This window comes from Lupinus angustifolius, chromosome LG15 (assembly GCF_001865875.1).
Source record: "Lupinus angustifolius cultivar Tanjil chromosome LG15, LupAngTanjil_v1.0, whole genome shotgun sequence".
Classification (NCBI taxonomy): Eukaryota; Viridiplantae; Streptophyta; class Magnoliopsida; order Fabales; family Fabaceae; genus Lupinus; species Lupinus angustifolius.
This window is the reverse complement of record NC_032023.1, coordinates 2207776-2227214: the sequence shown is the minus strand read 5'-3', so window position 1 is coordinate 2227214 and position 19439 is coordinate 2207776. Positions and strand designations below refer to the sequence as shown.

General features: G+C 30.9%; 2 protein-coding genes across 4 annotated transcripts; both read left to right on the top strand.

Annotated features, from left to right (window-relative positions):
* LOC109327410 (putative pectinesterase/pectinesterase inhibitor 45) lies at positions 2564–5072 on the top strand. The gene is made up of 4 exons (XM_019560544.1): positions 2564–3592; positions 3811–3971; positions 4279–4529; positions 4630–5072. Exons 1-4 carry the CDS (start codon positions 2694–2696, stop codon positions 5068–5070), a joined length of 1752 nt encoding a protein of 583 aa, XP_019416089.1. The 5' UTR covers positions 2564–2693; the 3' UTR covers positions 5071–5072.
* LOC109328573 lies at positions 11371–17688 on the top strand. Of its 3 annotated transcripts, none has more exons than XR_002105456.1 (9): positions 11371–11765; positions 11919–12059; positions 12957–13184; positions 14082–14289; positions 15052–15188; positions 15521–15601; positions 16147–16213; positions 16344–16737; positions 16893–17048. XR_002105456.1 is itself a non-coding variant. In XM_019562093.1 (9 exons), exons 1-8 carry the CDS (start codon positions 11485–11487, stop codon positions 16641–16643), a joined length of 1443 nt encoding a protein of 480 aa, XP_019417638.1. In that variant the 5' UTR covers positions 11371–11484; the 3' UTR covers positions 16644–16669; positions 17303–17688. The 3 variants fall into 3 exon arrangements, 2 of the variants coding, with proteins under 2 accessions (XP_019417638.1, XP_019417637.1); XM_019562093.1 differs by lacking the exon at positions 16893–17048 and adding an exon at positions 17303–17688 and having other exon boundaries at positions 16344–16669; XM_019562092.1 differs by having other exon boundaries at positions 16344–17048.

Below are 19439 nucleotides of genomic sequence, written 5' to 3'. Positions count from 1 at the left end.
TGGAAAAAAAGTCATGACTAATATAATTCATCATATAGATAGGAATATACACTACCGGAATGACAATCTGTGTGAAGATTATCTCATATAAATAAAGTGAATTGTTGTATTGAGCCGTGATTGTTTATTTGTATAATTATTCCATGTAATATGGAATTGTGAGGTTGAGAAAAAATGAATGGATAAACAAGAAAGCTACACGAAAAAGGGAAATGACCACTAGGAGTTCTTAATTTTCGACATCTCAGTTCTGGGTGTAAAAGATCGATTTAGTTTGGTTTTTGATGCAATTTAGTGACAGAACCGAACATAAGATATGGTTCGGTTCTATTTGATTAACCGCAAATCATATTTAGGAATCGAACCGTAATAAACAGTTCGGTTCGATTCCGTGATTTTTCACCTTTCTATTTTCTTTCTTCTTCTCTCTCTTCTTTCTTTCTTCTTCTTTCTTTTCTAATTGTTTTGATGAGGCAGTGTGTTAGTGACACTCCTTTTCTTCCTTTTACTCTGACTTTCTTTCTTTAGTTTTTTAGATTTTTTATTTTGTTTCTTTATTTTTTGTTTTAGTTGTTTAATTTCTATACTTTAATTATTTTCAATTTCCATCCTTAGAGGTCTGGACAATGAACACTAGATTGTTAGTTTTTTTTGTTTCTTCTCAATAAACACTAGATTGTTAGTTTTTTATGTTTGTTTACTTTTTTCCCTTCTATTTGCCTCTCATTTATAGTCTATATGTATTAATAATTCTAAATTATATTTTATCTCCTAACTTTAAATCCTAATCATGCAAATATATATATATATATATAATATTTTTTAGTTTGCGATTCGGTTCCAACAGTTCCAAAATTTCCAAAACCGTGAACAAAACTGAATTTAAATGGTTCCAAGTAAAAAAATCAAACCGAACTGAACCGCATTTTGTGGTTCGGTTCCATCGATTTCGCGGTTTAAACCGGAACCACTTACACCCCTAATCTCAGCAATGGAATAGTGACCGAATATGCCAAGGATGATGAAATCACTCTGACACCATGTAGAAATTTAGGAATGGTAAAGATTGGTCAAACTTTAAATATGAGTTAATCTAAGTAATTTATTATATAATAATAAGAAGTAGTTACAAGTGATAAGATGATAAACTCAAATAATAACTAACTAGGTTAACATAAACTATAGATAAATTCTAATAAAATGAAATTAACTAAATCATAGCTATGATAATGCTCTATCAATCTAAATATATCTAACAACATTGTCAAAAAATGTAAAACGATGTGTAGTTTATTAAGAATGTGTAGTTGTGAAAAGGAGAAAGCAGAAAACAAAAGAAAAAAATGGGGATTATAGGAAGCTCACCTTCACTCTTGGAGAGGAAGAGATGATAAAGGGATTTATGGATTTTTTATTTTTTAATTAAATTTTGAATTCACTTGACTTTAAAATCATGACCATTAGTTTTTTTCTCGCAACCTGTCATCATCCTAAAAAGTATTGGCCTCTTCATTACGGGAGAGGATCGAGACTCAATAATTTGACTCTCTTCACAAAATTCAGATCCAAATGCTTGCACACACATATTACCATTGTATGGAGTCCTTCAATTATCCACGATGGACCCTCTTCTTTAAATACAACACAAAACATATTTGCCCAATTACACACATATACATTATATATATTGGATATTCTTCAGTACTAGACGTCTAATACACCTATATCCTAATATGTAACACCAAAAAAATTTGAAGGACTTATATTTAATATTATTTTTTAATTAAATTAAAAAAAATTATATTTCCCCTTTCACTTCTCAAACAAGTCCAAAAGCTACTTGGGGGATAAAGAATTTTTCATTTTACAAACCATCTTAAAAGAAATGAAATAACATATATTCAAGTGATAAAAATGTTTCTCTATTTTGAGACAATAAATTTACAAATAAAAAATAATTTCATGAGGGAATTTTAAAGATATATATAGCTCAATATATATATTTTACAATAGGAGACCATTCAATTAAATTTAACACTTTTCATTTTATTAAATAGAAATTGCCACATAGAGAATAGATATAATCTTCATCTCGAATATTAATTATTTCATTTTAAAAGTTCTTAATGAAAGAAACAAGTTATATTTTACTTTTTCAAATTGATTGACGGTAAAATATTTTTAACGATTGCTAATATAAATGCACATTAAAATATGAGAGATTAAAAAATAGACATGGTCTAGAAAAATGTTCAAAATAGATTGAGTTCAAATCCTTTCTATAGTATTTAAAATATTTGTATTTCATAAATGAGCATATATACAATATAATATTTAGAACTTATCTAATTTTGTCACTCCCCACCCTTAGAAAGAGGAGAACATGATTTTTCAACATTGATCTAAAGGTTACAAATCATGGCAAGAAAAACGGTTGCAAATAAAGAACATAACCTATTATTAAGCTTTGAATACTTAAACTAACTTTTAAAATAGAAATACCTTAAATCTCTCTAGTCCATTCCGACTTAATCTCTTATGAATCAAACAGCATTAAAATTACAAATGACTCAAACAATGAAGGTGAATGGGAAAGGACTAAATTAAACACTTATTGAATATCTTAAAACATTGTCCCTTTCACCTTCCATTATTGTCTAAGACAGAGGTGTCTGTCTTAGACAATTTTCGTAATGGCATTTCAGGATTTCGCGATCTTATCGGAACGTAGAAGGAATGAGAGGAAAGAAAAAGTAAGGAAGAGGGTTATCTTTGGTGTACTTTCATCCATTCTCCTTGTATGTGTCATAGGTGCTGCAACATTTGTTCTTGTCAACAAAACTGGCTCTGAAAACAATGTAAACAAAAAACCTACCACAACATCAAGTGAAGATGCAAAAGTTCAACATTATTTGAAGACTATAAAAACAATATGTACCTCAACTGAATACAAGACCAAATGTGAAGGACCCCTTAGTGAAGAGGTAGAGAAGGACCCAAAATTGGCACAACCAAAGGAACTTCTTAGGTTATCTATAAAACTTGCTGAGGATGAAATTAATAAGGCCTTTAACAAAACAACATCCATGAAATTTGAATCAGAAATGGATAAAGGAGCATATGAAGATTGCAAACAGCTTTTTGATGATGCTAGGGAAGAACTAGGGTTCTCTATATCTGAAGTAAGAAAAAATGATTTGAAGAAGCTTTCAACAAGAACACCTGAATTGAATAATTGGCTTAGTGCAGTTATATCTTATCACCAAACATGCATTGATGGGTTTTCTAATGAAGAATTGAAGAATGAACTCAAAAAGCTCTTTGAAGATCCACAAGAATTTGTTAGCAATTCCCTTGCAATTGTGAATGATATGTCTTCTTTTCTATCCACACTCCAACCAGGTGTAACTCGTCACTTGTTATCAGAGAAAATTGATGACTTTCCTTCTTGGATTGGTGATGCAGATCGAAGGATGTTGAAGGCAGCAGATGACAAACCTACACCTAATGTCACTGTGGCAAAAGATGGTTCCGGAAACTTCAAAACCATATCCGAGGCTTTGGCATCCGTGCCACAAACATATACGGGACGGTATATTACTCTTCATCTGACATGATTTGGGACAACAGATCTTTGTCTATTAGTTACGTTGTTGCTTTTAATTTTTTTAGTTTACATTTTTTGTGTTATCTTTGTTGGGATTGGATTGATATCATATATGTCTAGTATATGTCTAGTATTTTAGGATAATCTATCCTTAACAATCTATGCTCATTCATTGCATATTTTCTCTCATGTGAAAAATGCAGTTATGTGGTTTATGTCAAAGAAGGAATATATGATGAGAAAGTGATTGTGACAAAGAGAATGGAAAATCTAACCATTTATGGCGATGGATCACAAAAGAGTATCATTACTGGCAATAAAAATTATGCAGATGGAGTTAGACCTTTCCAAACTTCTAGCTTTGGTATGTGTATTCTTACATCATTTTCCTCTTCATCCTTTTTTATACATATATGATCAATGATTATGAAATAGTAGCGAATATGATATCGTGAGAAAAGTATGTGGTGGTCATTTTCCACGACAAAGATCTACTGTCTCAAATCATGTCTCAGATCAATGATATTGATATTTTCTGTTTTTTTGCTTCAATATCATTGGTCCGTGACATAATTTGGTATAACATATCCTTATCACATTTTCCATATGAAAAATAAAAGGGTATGTATGTTACTTTACTAATTTCTTTTTTCCTTGCACATTGCACGCAGTGGTACTTGGAGATGGGTTCTTGGGAAAGGCAATGGGATTTAGAAACACTGCTGGCCCAGAAAAACATCAAGCAATAGCTGTTAGAGTGCAAGCAGATCGTACAATATTTGTGAATTGTCGTTTTGAGGGCTACCAATACACTTTATACGCCCAAACTCATAGACAATTCTACCGTAGTTGTGTCATTGCTGGCACAATAGATTTTATCTTCGGCGACGCAGCAGCGGTATTCCAAAATTGTATCATGCAGGTCGTTAGATATATTTGGATCGATAAACAATAATCTTATCCAAAATTTAATTAGTTTCGTTTTATTTGAGTTTGTCTTTAGTTTAAGTTTATCGATGCAGGTTAGGAAACCGACGGAGAATCAACAAAACACTGTCACTGCTCAAGGTAGATATCAAAAACAAGAAACAACTGGTTTTGTTCTACAAAAATGTCAGATTAAAGCTGATGACACATTGGTTCCGGAAAAAGATAAAATCAAGAGCTACCTTGGTAGGCCATGGAAGGAATACTCAAGAACCATTGTCATGGAATCAGAAATCGGGGACATAATTCACCCTGATGGATGGTTACCTTGGGCAGGAAATTTTGCACTAAACACATTGTATTATGCTGAGTTCAACAACACAGGACCTGGTGCTAACACCAATGCTAGGGTCAATTGGGTTGGTCGTAAAGTCATTAACAAGGAGGAAGCTTCCAAATTTACTGTAGGGTCTTTCTTGAATGGAACATGGATCAGTGGTAGAGGTGTCCCCGCTCAGTTGGGTTTGTACAATTAAAATGGTCACATTCAAATAGGGTTACTGATTTGTTTAATCTGCTGTTCGAAACTGCGTTCTAAATCATATCTCGAACTAATGATATTAGAGCAAAAACAGAAAAGATAATGAATATTTCATTTTTTAATTAACATGGTGTGTATTCATTAGTTCGGGACATGGTTTGAGATACATACTGGGATAATAGATCTTTTGTACTTCAAATAGTCATTTCATGAATACATTGTTGAGTTGAATGCTTGAAGAGCTAACTGCATATTATGCTACAATTTTCTTCACCAATGTGAGAAACCTGTGTCCTAAGCATTATTAATATTGCTGATTTTGATGAATTATTATCTTCAATTAATTATGGTAGGTAACATTTGAATTGAATTGTACAATCTAACGCTAAATAAATACAATCACACAAGCAAAACAATTATTTGTTTCCGCTTAAAAACGATATGCTGGCTAAAATGATTACAGAATCATATAATCTTTTATTGCTTTTTCATAAAATGAAAATAAAATTGTGGTTACATATGCACCAAAATCTATCTTGTATAATGAGAACAAAATAGAGTAAATGAAGAAGAAGAACGATTATCAAAGTTTCATCAGACAAATTGGTTTATAAATATCAAATTGGGTATCACAAACAAGTATAAATATTAGCATTTCAACCAAAAATTATTATTCTAAGTTATTTTCAAAAGGGTTTTGTTTGGTTGTTGATTATACTACTATTACTATTTGATTAACTATTTAGGTAAAAGATGTTGGGGTTGAACTTTCTTATCACTATCAACATACACTTGAATCAGTAACACTAATTCACCAAGCTAAAACTCAATCACACAAAAGACCTCAAAAGTATTAAAAGCTAATGTCTTTACTATTTAGTAACTAATGAAATAATGATTATAAACAAGATGAAGATTTATGACTCCCAAAACATACTTCCATATCTAGTCGTCTATGTTTATGAAATTGAGCTTTAATGCAACACCTTAAATTAATGTACCAATCGTCAATGTCTTGGTCATATTAATAGCTTATTAAAATAGTTCTACTCTAGCAACTACAGTAACACGATGAATATATATGAATCGTTAACACACCTCTATGTCTAGGAGTCATGTTAACAAGTTTGAGACTTATTTAGTTATTGAATTAGTTCTACGTCTAGTAACCAAAATAACAACATGCATGAAGTGACAAATTGATACAAATATATGTCTAACAATTATATCAATTAGATGAGTCAATAAAGTCATAATTATAGTGAAGATTTCTCCAAAGTTTTACATTCACAATTCATATAAAAAGATGATCAATCTTAAAGTAAGCATTAAACAAATAAATAACTCATAAGAGGCAAAGCATAAGGAATTAATATAAATTCAAACCAATGTACATATATCAAGCTCATTTTACATTCAACAAGGAAATTAGTTACTCATATATATGGTAACTAAGCACAAGTGAAAGAAGAGAAAATGCAACTCAAGGGTAAAAAATACAATTTCAATGAGTATGGATTAGCTTCTCTTGCACTTACTCTTTGCTTCTACACCTCTAATGGAGCTTAACTAGCCTAAGAACTAATTTTTTTCCGAGTTACAAGTGTATTGCTTGAATGTGTACTTACAAACTCAATTTGATCCCCTTTTAAAGAGTGTGAAATTTGATGGTTGTGCCTAGCAGAACCATTTTTCGATGCACATCGTTTCGTATAGCCAAGTCGGACATTTCAACTAGCCAAATTGCACTTAGTACAACTTCGACATTGAGCGCATGTACACATTGTGTTGGGCGCATAGAGTTTAGTTGAGTGTATCCTAAGTAGAATATTTTCTAAAATGTTGTCCTGATTTTCTATGGGCGTCAAGATTGCGTTGAGCGTAGGTCCGCATGTTGTTATTTTCACTGAGCGTGGATCTTGCACTGATTGTTGTTGTTAAAGCATGTCTGATCAACTAAGGGTGGCTTATGCACTGGGTCTATGTTATTTTTGTCTGGAAATTTAGCTTTTTGCGATTTTTCTTCCGGTTTCGGGCTGCAAAAACAATCTAAGGATGATATTTGACAATTAAACATATATTAAGTGTTTTATGAGATATTGGGCAACAAATTGGACTAAGTTAAAAATTAAAGTGCCACAAAATTGATAGTTTAAATACGATATTTTGACACTTAACAAATTTCTATAACACTATAAAGCACTGCTTTCACCTGGTATAAGATATCATATTTATCCAATATGTCCATATACACATTTTGGAAAATGCAGGGTACAATATATTTGAAATAAGCTTATAAACTATAGATTAAATACTCATTTTAGTCGATCATATTTTTTGACCTTACCAGTTTAGGTTTAGTCCTTCAAAAAAAAAAAGACCTGAAATGGTCTCAAAAAATTTCAAATGTGGGTCAAATTAGTCATTTTTAGCATGTTTTACAACATTTAGTATGGATTAATTTGACCCAAAAAGGACTAATTTGACTCACAGTTGAATTTGTTGGAGACCATTTTAAGTCTTTTCTTTTTTGAAGGACTAAACTAATAAGGTCAAAAAATATGAGAGACTGAAATTGGTATTTACTCTAAAATATAAAATAATGGTCCAATACATGAAGCTTTCACTCAATGGGACATGGGGAAAGTAGAGCGTATGCATATAAAACATGTGCATAAAAATTATAAAATATAATAAAAATTAAATTGTATTTTTGAAATTCCAAATAAAGAACATATTTATTAATAATTACTAAATACAAAATAAAAATCATATTGTCATAAAAAAAATTGCTTAGTGCCCACAAATAGGAATAATATTGATTACATTTAAATCATGATTAACATTATCTAGATGAATTTCTTCTTCCTTCTCTATGTAATATACATGTTATATCTTTTTCTCTCACCATAATTTTACTTCATAGATTGAATGTTATGTTTTTCTCTTTTATTTAACAGATCATGTGTTATGTTTTTCTCCTTTTTAAAGTGTTCTTGTATGGTTGTTTGGTATTTGTGTGGTACTAGAAAATATTTTAAGAGTATGGGAGAACATCCAGAAAATATGAAATTTATAGTTTGTTTATATGTTTTTGAAAAATAATTTCAGTACTTTCTAGATATATAGATGAAGTATCAATATCATATATGTATTGATACATAAAGGATATGGAAAATATCTAGATAGAGTAAAACTAATAAGGGATCATGACAATTACTAATATTATTCCTACATTTAAATATCTTAATATAACGATAAGGATTTAAACGAATTCAGATCCTCTCAAGTTTGGAGAGTCCTGGATGAAGATTGTGATACATGGTAACAATTAGTTTTTAGTGGAGTTATTTTTTAATAAAAAAATTAAAATAAAATTGTTTTCCCTTTCTCCTTATATTCCATTATTGGATTCTCGAGGAGAAGTTTAAACTACCTAACTTAAACATACTTAAGATAACAATACAAACTATTCAAGAGAACTTGATTATTTTGGGAACATAAATATCTACTTCAACCCTATTATATATGTCTCCTATAATAAGTAATTATTTTCTGATAATCACATTCTATTAGCATCAAAACATCACCATCCTCCAAAATGCACAATAGTTGCACTGAACAAGATGTAGTTTGAGCCCCATGCTAGTTTGAGCCCCATGCTAGAAAGACCACCCAATTTGATAATTATTGTTCAAAATTTGAGTGTAAGACTTGTTAACTAGCTCCAAACTCCTCCATCATTTGCCATACAACAAAATGGATTGTCTTATAATCATGACAAAAACATAGACAATCCATTTGTCTCATTCAAAATTAGCAAATGATTCACACAATCTTAATTATTTGGAATTAAGGTCCTATGGTTAATAGATTTTGGTATGAGGTTTGGACCACACTAAATTTCTTTTGAGTGTATACAAATTTAGGATAGTAAATATCGATTAAACTTGAATATGAATCAACATAAACAATTTATTATAGACAAAAGTTATTATAAACAATTAGATAATAAACTCAAATAATAATAAATAAGATAAACATAAATTATATGCCAATGCAAATAAAATAGAATGAAAATATTAGAGATAGATTGGAGATTGGATTTTACCAATTGGGGATGGCAACATAGCCCTTATTGAAGATGCTCATGCTGTTTATTCATCTTCCAGATAAACTTCTCATTATGGATGAACAAGAAAATCTAATAAAGTTAGTTCAATTTGGTTATGCAGATTTGCTTCACATATTTTTGAAGAAAGTACAATTTTTGATCCTCAGCTTAATTTCATTCATTTGGCTTCTATTGATGCAGATTAACTGAACTGAATCTCATTTACGTTATAAAAGTAAAAATTAATAGATTAAAGTTAATGAGCTCTTATAACACTCATTAGCATGTTACTGCACATATAAATATAAATGAACACACATAGTATATAGATAATACATAGACACACAACATTAAACACACATAGATTTAGTCATAATTATTAATGTTGATTACTATTTATTAATCTTCTACAACCTTATAAACAGTTTCTGACTATACTTTCTAAATGTTTAGTTTATATAACCCCAAAAAATGTTTAGATTAACTGTTACATAGCTATCAAGGAAGGTGTAAAAACTCTGGATACCCATTAAACTATAATCTGTAATCATATTCATAACAAGCAATGCAAGAAAAAGTAATGGTGAAACTTTATATTAATTAAACAAAAATAGTTTGATATATGATAGATATGATCCAAGGAGATTATTATCACAATCCAAACAGACTCATCAATCATAGCGTTGGGCGTTGGACCAACCTTATCAGCATGCAAATAATTTTCCATGAGTCAATATAGAGAATATTAGTTTGATACTCTTTTGGTGCACTATCTTCAACATATCTTTGTTAGGTGAATTTCATTCATGTGGGATATATTAAATTATATAGGTCTATTATTTCTTGTGGACAAGATGTATCTAAATTAATGGATGAAGATTAACTTTATTTGTTTAATTATAACATTATTCTTGTATATAGGAGAAATTAAATTTTTAGGTTGTGTTTGTGAGGTATGAGAGAAAGGAAATGAGATGAATCATTGAGTAAGGATGATGAGGTACAGAAGGAGAAAGAAAAATAAATTTAAATAAATTTCTTCATTGATTGTTTGGGAATATGAAATTTTGATGAGAGAATAATGTAAGAGGTAAAAATGTAAAAATACCCCGTTTAAAAATTTAATTATAAGAATAAAAAATAAACAAAAATGTAATAATAAAACTTTAGAATGTTGTAGAAATCTTCCAAAATATTTCTTTCTCTTTCATCAAACTTCCAAATAATGAAGACATTTTCCAAGGTCATCTTGGGATTTGAATTTTGGCATATGCTTTGGGTGTATCAAACCAATTCTTGAAAATTTAGAAAACCCAAAATGATAAAAAGATACTAAATTTATGTTAAATTAGTTATTTTTATGATTATTTTTTAAAACACTATAATCCAATATTATTAAACTCGAGCCGAACATCAAACCGCGAGAAGTCTCGTATTAAATTTAACTAGTTAAATTGTATAGTTGGACCAGATGATGTCATATATAATTAATAATTATATATCAATATAATTAATAATTATATACAAATGCAAAAGTTTATGTAATTTTAGTAATTATGTTTAATTATATTGAAGTAATTTATCTTTATCTTTTTTTTTAATCAGACTAAAATAAAACATTATAGTTATGTTCCATTTTTTAAATTTTACGTGAATTGTTTGCTTAACTTCATGATATATTTTGGTTTAACCAAATTTAATATGGTCGGATCAGAACTTTTTCTAGTTTTAAGTGACTCAATCTCTCATTCGATTAAAGCATCAAATCATAATTATTTTTAAGTCGGGTTAGGATGTAACATGTCAAACATAGTTTGCTCCTGTCCTCATAAATAGCTATAGTCTTTACAAAATATTATTTTGGCTCAATTTGGCTATTTAAGAAAATATGTGAAATTTTTATCTCTTTAGAAATCAAACATAATTCACTCTTTTTTAGATTGAGTTAGACTTCTCTTCATCATAGAAGAAGATGTTTATGTTTTTTAGAATATTTTTAATGATAAAAATAGAATTTTAATATAAATAAATATTATTATTCTTTAGTTTTTCTTATCATTTATATATGATTGTTGAGAGGAATATATTTAGTTTAGATTTCTCGCTTTAATGCAGATAATGATGTAACCATGTACAAGTTGCATACGAGTTGCTGTGTCATTAAAATATTCTGGTGCCAGACACGTGTCATTATGATTCAACTTCACAAAACCCAAATCAACGCGTTTCGCTCCTTTCTTTGAACATTACCTCTCTCCTCACTTCACTTCACTTCTCTCCTTTCCCCTCGCCGCCATGTCGCCGCTCTCCGCCGATTCCGGCAACGGTTACCACAATGACGACGACGGTGGAAAATTAAACGATTGCGAACACTCTCTAAGATGTCGATGCATTCCTTCTACGACGTCGTCGAGCCCTCGTTCTTTGTGCAGAAGCATCATCGACGCCAAGGAGTATGAGAAGCTTCGTAGAATCATCATTGCTTCCGCGAAAGGATTCTCTATCGGTGCTGGCCTCAAAGGAGGTCTTGCTTTTTTCGCTATCTTAGCTCGATTGATGCGAAAAACGCCTCAACGGTAAGAGAAACGAAAGGATTTGATTCTAATTTTGTCCGTGAGAAATCGAAATCTTAATTTAATCTGTAGAATATCAATTTCCGATCCAAAATGAATTTTATAAATAGCGAGGTGAATTCGTAATTTGTGATAGTTGAACTTTGTTTTATGTAGCAAGGAGATTGTGGTGACGAACGGTGAAGTGATTTTGACGGCTATGAAGGAGACATTGAGATATGGCTTGTTTCTTGGAACCTTCGCCGGAACTTTTGTGTCCATGGATGAGCTTATAGGTGCTATCGGAGGTCACCGTAGGCATGTTCTCTGTTTTCTCTTGCTCGCTCATCAACGTTTTCTTTTGTCTTAAACATTATTAGGAGATTAAATTTACTTTCCTTGAATTTAAGTATAATTACACTTGATACTTCTCTTGTTTTAGAAATTACACTAACCTATGTTTACTTCGTTATTATTATGTCATTATTACACTTAGCAGCCCCTTTAAGATTTATATTTTCACTCTACTTATACTAATACCTTGTATAACATAAAATTTAAGAAAGGTATTTTTACAACAAGAGGGTGTTGGATTTAATTAAGTCAAACCTTAAGAGAGGTTCATTGTAACTTTCAGTTATTTTTCAATGGCAACTTTCTTTTTTAATTTACAAAACTCTGGCTTCTCTTAGAAAGGAATAATTTTTTGGTACTACCAAAGGTAGTACCTCACCCTTTTGGGTAAGGAATTAATTCATTTCAGAGTGCGTGACTACCCCTCCCAACAAATGTCGTTCCCAGGAATCGAACCCTTGACCTATTGGTCATCTTGGGAATCTAGTTGGGTCTTACACCACTAGACCAACACCTTGTATTGGAGATACACATACATAAGTTCAGAGATTAATGCATAGTAATCAAGTTCGTAGTACTCTCTGAATGCAGTGGTACAGAATTACTTCTTACTATATAATTATAGGATTCATTCTTTGTAAAGTACTATCAACTGTTTGCAGGATTCTGGTGAGTGGATTAAAGTTTACTGAATAGTAATCTAAGGACTAAACTGCTAAATTTAGGAGCTAATGTGTGGATAAATTTTTAAAGTTGCATATGTGCTTTTATTTTATTTTATTTTTTGGTTGTTGGTTCATGAGTGGAAGTGATTCTGATTGCTTTTATGTTGTGCTACTGCTACGTTGGTCTGTAGTTCAGGACAGCGAGGTGGAGGGCTCTGTTGGCAGGGGCGCTTGCCGGGCCATCAATGCTTCTGACTGGGTTAGAGATGCAGCACACGAGCTTGGCCATTTACATTCTCATGCGTGCTGCTGTGTTGGCATCTCGTTGTGGGATTAAGAGCAAACGGTTTGGGAGAATTTGTAAGCCTCTCACATGGAAGCATGGTGACATATTCCTCATGTGTCTCTCCTCTTCCCAGATATTGTATGTAATCTTATGTACCCTTCTTTATTTATTTTCAAATGAGGAAAATACTATTACTTTATTAAAATGGATGTGCATGTGTGCTTCTTTATACTTCCTTTGTTCGTTCTTTAATATATAATATTATTTTTTTCATATTTTGTGGTAATGTAATTTCTATAAATAGTGTATATGATTTACTTGATGACTTTGTACTTTGCCGCTGATGCATAATATGAAGTACGATCCCATGTTTTATGTTCAATTTGCTGATAAAGCGTACCTCCAAGCATGATGTCTTCATTACCAGAAAATGCTAATGTGTACTATCCAGTAAATTCAGATCCTGTCTGATTAAATACTTAATATGGTGTTGAGTGGCTGGGAATTCACTTAGTGGGGCCTTTAACTAGATATTGATTTGATCACTCATCAACTTGTGCTTAAGTTTATAACCATATGCTCCTTTTATCCATGTTATGTATGCCTAAAGCTGCAGGGCTTTGTCTTGCCTAGTTGTCTTATAATTAGAATGTATATATTTTCTCAATGCTTGTTAAAGACAACATAATATGATGTTAGCTTAAGTCGTATGGTAAGTAGAAAGCTATTTGGCAAGTAGGAAGGTAATAAGGAAAAGTAAAGAAATTATACTGAGAAAACTGTTGCCCGTCTCAAATTTCTTCTTCACAGTCTTTATGTTTATCTCATGAAAAATGTTGCAGGAATTTGATAAAGTAAGAAAGCTTTGGATACAGCTTACATTCATGTAAATAAATATATGTGTCTCGTTTTTGTGACGATTGTGTCCGCATGGATGCACCTTGATAGTTTCCCTCTACAGCTATGTTTCTGAGTCTGAGACACACTCTATATTCAAAGAATGATTAACAGCAATGAAATCTATCTTGGTTTCAGGTCTGCTTATATATTAAAGCAAGAGAGTTTGCCATCTTCATATAAATCCTTTCTCAATAAACATGGTGGAAAGGATATGGCCATCTTACAAGGTGTAAAGGATATAGCCAGTGGCAAGCCTTTTACTAATTTGGAAGCTGTAGAAAAATACTACAAGACCATGGGTGTCAATATGAAATTAGATCCAAATATGAATGTCCCATGCTCGGTATGAAAAAAGGGTTTTGTGATTGTGTCCTTTTCTTTCAATCTCAGGAAGTGTAAATGTGTAATTACTGATTATACCCATAAAAAATAAATCAAGTAAAAAAATTAATTATCGTTGTGTTCAATATCAAAGTTGGAAGCTGAATTTGATTGCATTATAACAGTAGCATTGATTTCTTTATTAGGTCTGACTTAACAAATGTCACTAATCACAAATGCTAAATCATATTTGCTCTGATATTACATGTAAACTGCTTTTAATAAACGCCTGGACTTTGGTGGAAACATTTTTTTTGTTTTGTTTTATCTTTTCTTTTCTATGCCCTAACACTGTTCCCCGTTTAAGTTTAATTGTGATAATATTGAACTTCTCATTTTTATGTTACTTTTCTCTCATTAAATGTGTCATTCTGGCTTGATGCTTTTTGTTGAATTGTTTACTATTTAATTTCTGTCTGAAACCTGAAACATTTCTTGTAGACCTGCTTAATATTTAATTTGTAACCTATGTATATATATACACACACACACAATTACAAAGAGTGACTCAAGTGAGAACAGTTCTGATATAAAAAATGTGAGAACAATAAATCTGGGTCTTACAATCATACATGCATGGTTAGAATTAAAAATTAGTTATTGGTCAGATGATCACATCTTTTAATCTTGACCATTCAAATATAAGTCACTTCCTATAATTATATGTATATATAGTTATTTTGTTTTCTTTCTTTCTGTGTTTGAAATCACTGACACTTTGCAGATTGTGCATGGAAATCAATCATGTACTGGGCACATCTTTTCGTTTCTCCTTCAAGCCTACAAAAGAGCATTACCTGTTTACCTTCCAGTTTATCTGATCCCCGCGCTAATAGTTCATAGACAAGGACTTTTAAAAAGGTGATCTAATTAGAATACATATCAACTTAGTGATCAATATACTATTCATCAGTTCTTTTATGGTTCTTTTGTTATATATATGTTTTTTGGGTCTTTATTTCTGTAGAAACCTTGGTGAAGGACTACTATTAATGGTGGTTTTTCGAAGTGTGTACCTTTAGTGTTCATGTTATGAGAAATTGAGAGGAAGAAGGGGGTAAAGATAGGTCTGAAATAAAAAGATATGTCTGAAATGAGAATATCATGATTTATGCTATCAGGAGTGATTTAGGCATCCAATGAGATTATATTGTTTTGCTCTTATAGTCCATTATCAAAATGCTTATATGCAGGCCACACTCAATATTGGCAAAGGGTCTTGTTGGCACTGCTAGGTCAAGCTTGTTCCTGTCGGTGTATTGCACATCTGCCTGGTATGTAAACTTGTTTGTGTAATATTATATGTTACTCATCTCACAACTTACTGCTAAATTTGTTAGTTTTTGGATTGGGGTCGGTCTGTAATTGTTTGAGATTTCCAACTATGTTGAAAGTTGAAACAACGGATTGCCAAATGGCATAGGCAGGTGAGAAGGTCAAATATAATTTAGTATTTTCAATCAAAAAAATTTAGTTGTGTAAATTCACATTAAAGCAAAATTAGCTATTCATTTTATTTTAAATACTTTCTATAGCCGCATAATCTCGCTCACAAAGCTCCCTCTCAACAAAAATCAGAACAATGACAAGTTTTCCCTCTCAAATGACTTCTCATCTCTTGTAGTTTTACAATATGGTTTCAAATGCTTTCTTTCACTTGGCACTTCCTTCTTCTGTTTGACAAATTGACTATTTTTGTCTATCCATTTACTAAGCCTTTTTTATTCTTCTTTGCTTCACATGATTATTACATGGCATCATTATTTTGTTGAAACTTCAATCTGACATGTATGATATGGATGTCTCTACTCTTGGCCAGGATGTGGACATGCTTCCTGTTCAGGCTCTTCAAAAGATGTAATGTTCCAATGGTGGCCATGGGCACGGTATGTTGGTATTCCAGTTTCTGTTATTTGACAGAAAAATATCACTGTCATTACATTCATGAAAAATATATTTCTTTAAAATCGTGTTAACGATTTTGTTATAAAAGTTGAGCTTTGCATTCTCTTGCAGTTCCCAACTGGCCTTGCATTGGCTATCGAGAAGAAAAGCAGGCGAATAGAGATATCGTTATACTGCTTAGCGCGGGCTATCGAGAGTTTCTTCACATGCTTGGCTGATGAAGGATATCTGCCACAATCAAGAAAGATCAAGAGAGCCGATGTCGTGGTTTTCAGCTTGTCAACAGCAATCATAATGCACTGCTATGCAGAGGAAAGGGAAGTGTTTAGATCCAAGTATTTGAATGTTCTTGATTGGGTGTTTGGTGTGCCTCCTCCTCCATGTGAAACCCCACGCTGCAAAGATACATAAGCGCAACGCAGGCTCAGCAATAGAAGGTACTCTATCTAGAAAAGTTGCTCAACTTAGAATGCTAGCTTTTCAACCTATTCTTTACCATACACTTGGCTATTAGATAGAATTCCTTAGATTGGTCCACACTCTCTATTCAGTGGGTCCTATGTGGGTTCCACCAATAACTAAGTCTGTGTTAGAGAGTAAATTGAAAGTGGTGTGTATTCAAGGTCGGTCCTGACATAGTTGAGGTCCTGTGGAGGAAAAATAATTGGCCCGAAATTTATTAGAGAAATTTATAGACAATTTTTTATAGGATTTGAGAAAATTGTGGTTACGGTGGTTGTAGCTGTTTTACAACATAGATGATTTTTTTTGAGAATATGTAAAACTTCACATCACAATATCAATTTATAAATTTTTGACAAAGCTCTAAAGTTTTAATCATCTTTTAAGTACCATGATTACCAAATGAACTTAAAACCTAAACGCAAAACTATGGAAGGTATTAAAAGTTAAATCACTATATGATTTTAAAAATAAACAAATTAATAAAAAAACAGAAAAATAGAGGTATTTGATTAGAAAATGTTTAAAAATGGGTCCTTATTATTGTGGATCCTGAGCGGTGACACCTGTAACATCAGTATTACTAATCTCAGTGATTACTTGCACAGATCATAATAGCTCCAGAAGCATTCAACTCACTAAGATTGAAGGCATTTTCAGCTGATTTTTGTTGCATCATATTTTTCAACCGATTGAAGTATACCAACTATTCACCAGAGTCACATATGGATGATAATGACCCACAACACAAACGATCACCTCCTACCATACCTTAACATATTCTTTCTCTCTGCAACTTCAAGATCAGTGAAAGTGGGCATGTTTTACACGTTGATTTATTTATTTTGATAGAAAAATAGCAATTTAAGTAATTTTCCAAAAGTGATTTATGTTTGTAACAACAACTTAAATTTACAGAAACCATGTTAGAACATAGATGTATAACCCAAACCAAAGGATGAGCTAGTGGCCGAATAGGACAATCTGGATAAAGAATGGATTTTATGAAAAAAAGTCTTAGAAAAATAAATTATATGATAGAAGTATTATGGTGTAATCAAATGTAGAAATATTAGGGCGTGTTTGCTTTGATTATTTTCTGTTTTTGTTTTCAGTAAAATCATAAAAAGAGGCTGAAAGCATGTTTGCTTTGTTTGTTGTTTTCATTTTTTGTTTCAGAAAATATGAGCTTCATTTCATTTCTGTAAATTTTGAAAATGAGAAAATGTAATTTCCAACTTTTTCAATAATGAGACAATGACATTTTATTGAGAATTTTAAGACTTTTGTTACTTCATTAGAGCATATCCACACAGCAAACAAAATCTTATTTTATAATTTAATACAACTCCCCATGAAATAAGAACATCTATTTTTTTCCACAATGGCAAATCATATTCTTATTTGAGTATCAAAATATCTACTTTTTTCCCACAACATTTACTTCTCTTGGCTAAGAATAACAAAAAATAGTTCTTACTTCAAGAACAAAAATCAAGAAATAAGAATGATACAGTAGAGAACAAAGTAAGAATTATTTCATTAAGAACAACAATTGTGGTTGATGTTAGTTTCATATCTTTTTGATGTTTTAACATTTTTATGTTATTCCAAAAAAATTAATATTTTGGAAGCCCAATAACATTTATACTTACTTTCTAATTATACAATTCTTTATTACTTCTCTTTTTACCACAAGTTTCTTTGCTTCTTTCTTTAATCCAATTTTCAATGTTCATTAAATATGACTATTTTATTCAATTTGTATTGAATGTTTATATTATTTAATATTTTTTTAAATTATGTGCATAACCTTAAGCATTAAAAAATGTGGAATGGAGTATATTTTTTAATTCCTCACTTCACTAATCAACAAAATGCCAAAATTAATCAGTGAGTGTCTCCCTCATCCAGATTATCACACGTCTTTATAATAAAATTTATTTATTTATCTCTCAACATAACAACTTTTATTTCCATCTCTTATGATAATGTTGAAATAGTTCAATGATTGATATGATAATATATGATTTTGAGATGACAATTGAAGCTATTTGAAGTAAAACTAACCTTAATTAAATAATAGAGCATTTGTATGTTACTAATTAATTTTAACTTTATTTTTTGAAGAGCACCTGCAATGTGTGATGTTCTTTATGACTTGTCACGTGTTCATTCTGGTGACTAATGATCAAGTCCAACAATTAAAGGTGTTCAATGTATTATTTACATAAAATCTCTTGGAAAATGAAATACAGACATCAAATATATAGACATCTTACGGAATCATTGACTTGACTACTTTTGTGATTAAAGTATAGAATTGAATTAATTGCATGAATAATTGTTATGGTTTGTGAAATTTAGAGTGAATGAAAATAAAATAAAAATGATAATAATAAACATGTTTTAAAGAAATGATAACCTGAAGATAAAAAATATTTTTTGAAAATAAAAATAGAAAATAAGAATAAAAAATATTTCTTGAAACCAAACATATACACTTATTTAGTTTTAGTTTTCTAAAATGGAATATGTTAACTGGTATTTTAATTTTTTAGGGAAAAATTTATAAAGTCCCATGTACTTTATGCATTTTGTAATTAATCACCTGCAATCAGACTCAACATTTGCAATGTAACAAGAAGAAATTACTATCAAAATATAAAAATAATTGAGAAGAATATTAAGTAAATTTTAGAGTTACAAGTAATATAGTAAAATTGGTATATATATATATATATA

What these genes read in the sequence shown, in the direction of transcription:
- LOC109327410 (XM_019560544.1), top strand. Translation starts at nt 2,694, where the DNA reads ATGGCATTTCAGGATTTCGCGATCTTATCGGAACGTAGAAGGAATGAG. An exon ending in TTTCCAAACTTCTAGCTTTG is followed by an intron (nt 3,972 to 4,278) that starts GTATGTGTATTC and finishes CATTGCACGCAG; the next exon opens with TGGTACTTGGAGATGGGTTC. An exon ending in TCCAAAATTGTATCATGCAG is followed by an intron (nt 4,530 to 4,629) that starts GTCGTTAGATAT and finishes TTATCGATGCAG; the next exon opens with GTTAGGAAACCGACGGAGAA.
- LOC109328573 (XM_019562093.1), top strand. Translation starts at nt 11,485, where the DNA reads ATGTCGCCGCTCTCCGCCGATTCCGGCAACGGTTACCACAATGACGAC. An exon ending in ATGCGAAAAACGCCTCAACG is followed by an intron (nt 11,766 to 11,918) that starts GTAAGAGAAACG and finishes TGTTTTATGTAG; the next exon opens with CAAGGAGATTGTGGTGACGA. An exon ending in GCTATCGGAGGTCACCGTAG is followed by an intron (nt 12,060 to 12,956) that starts GCATGTTCTCTG and finishes TCTGTAGTTCAG; the next exon opens with GACAGCGAGGTGGAGGGCTC.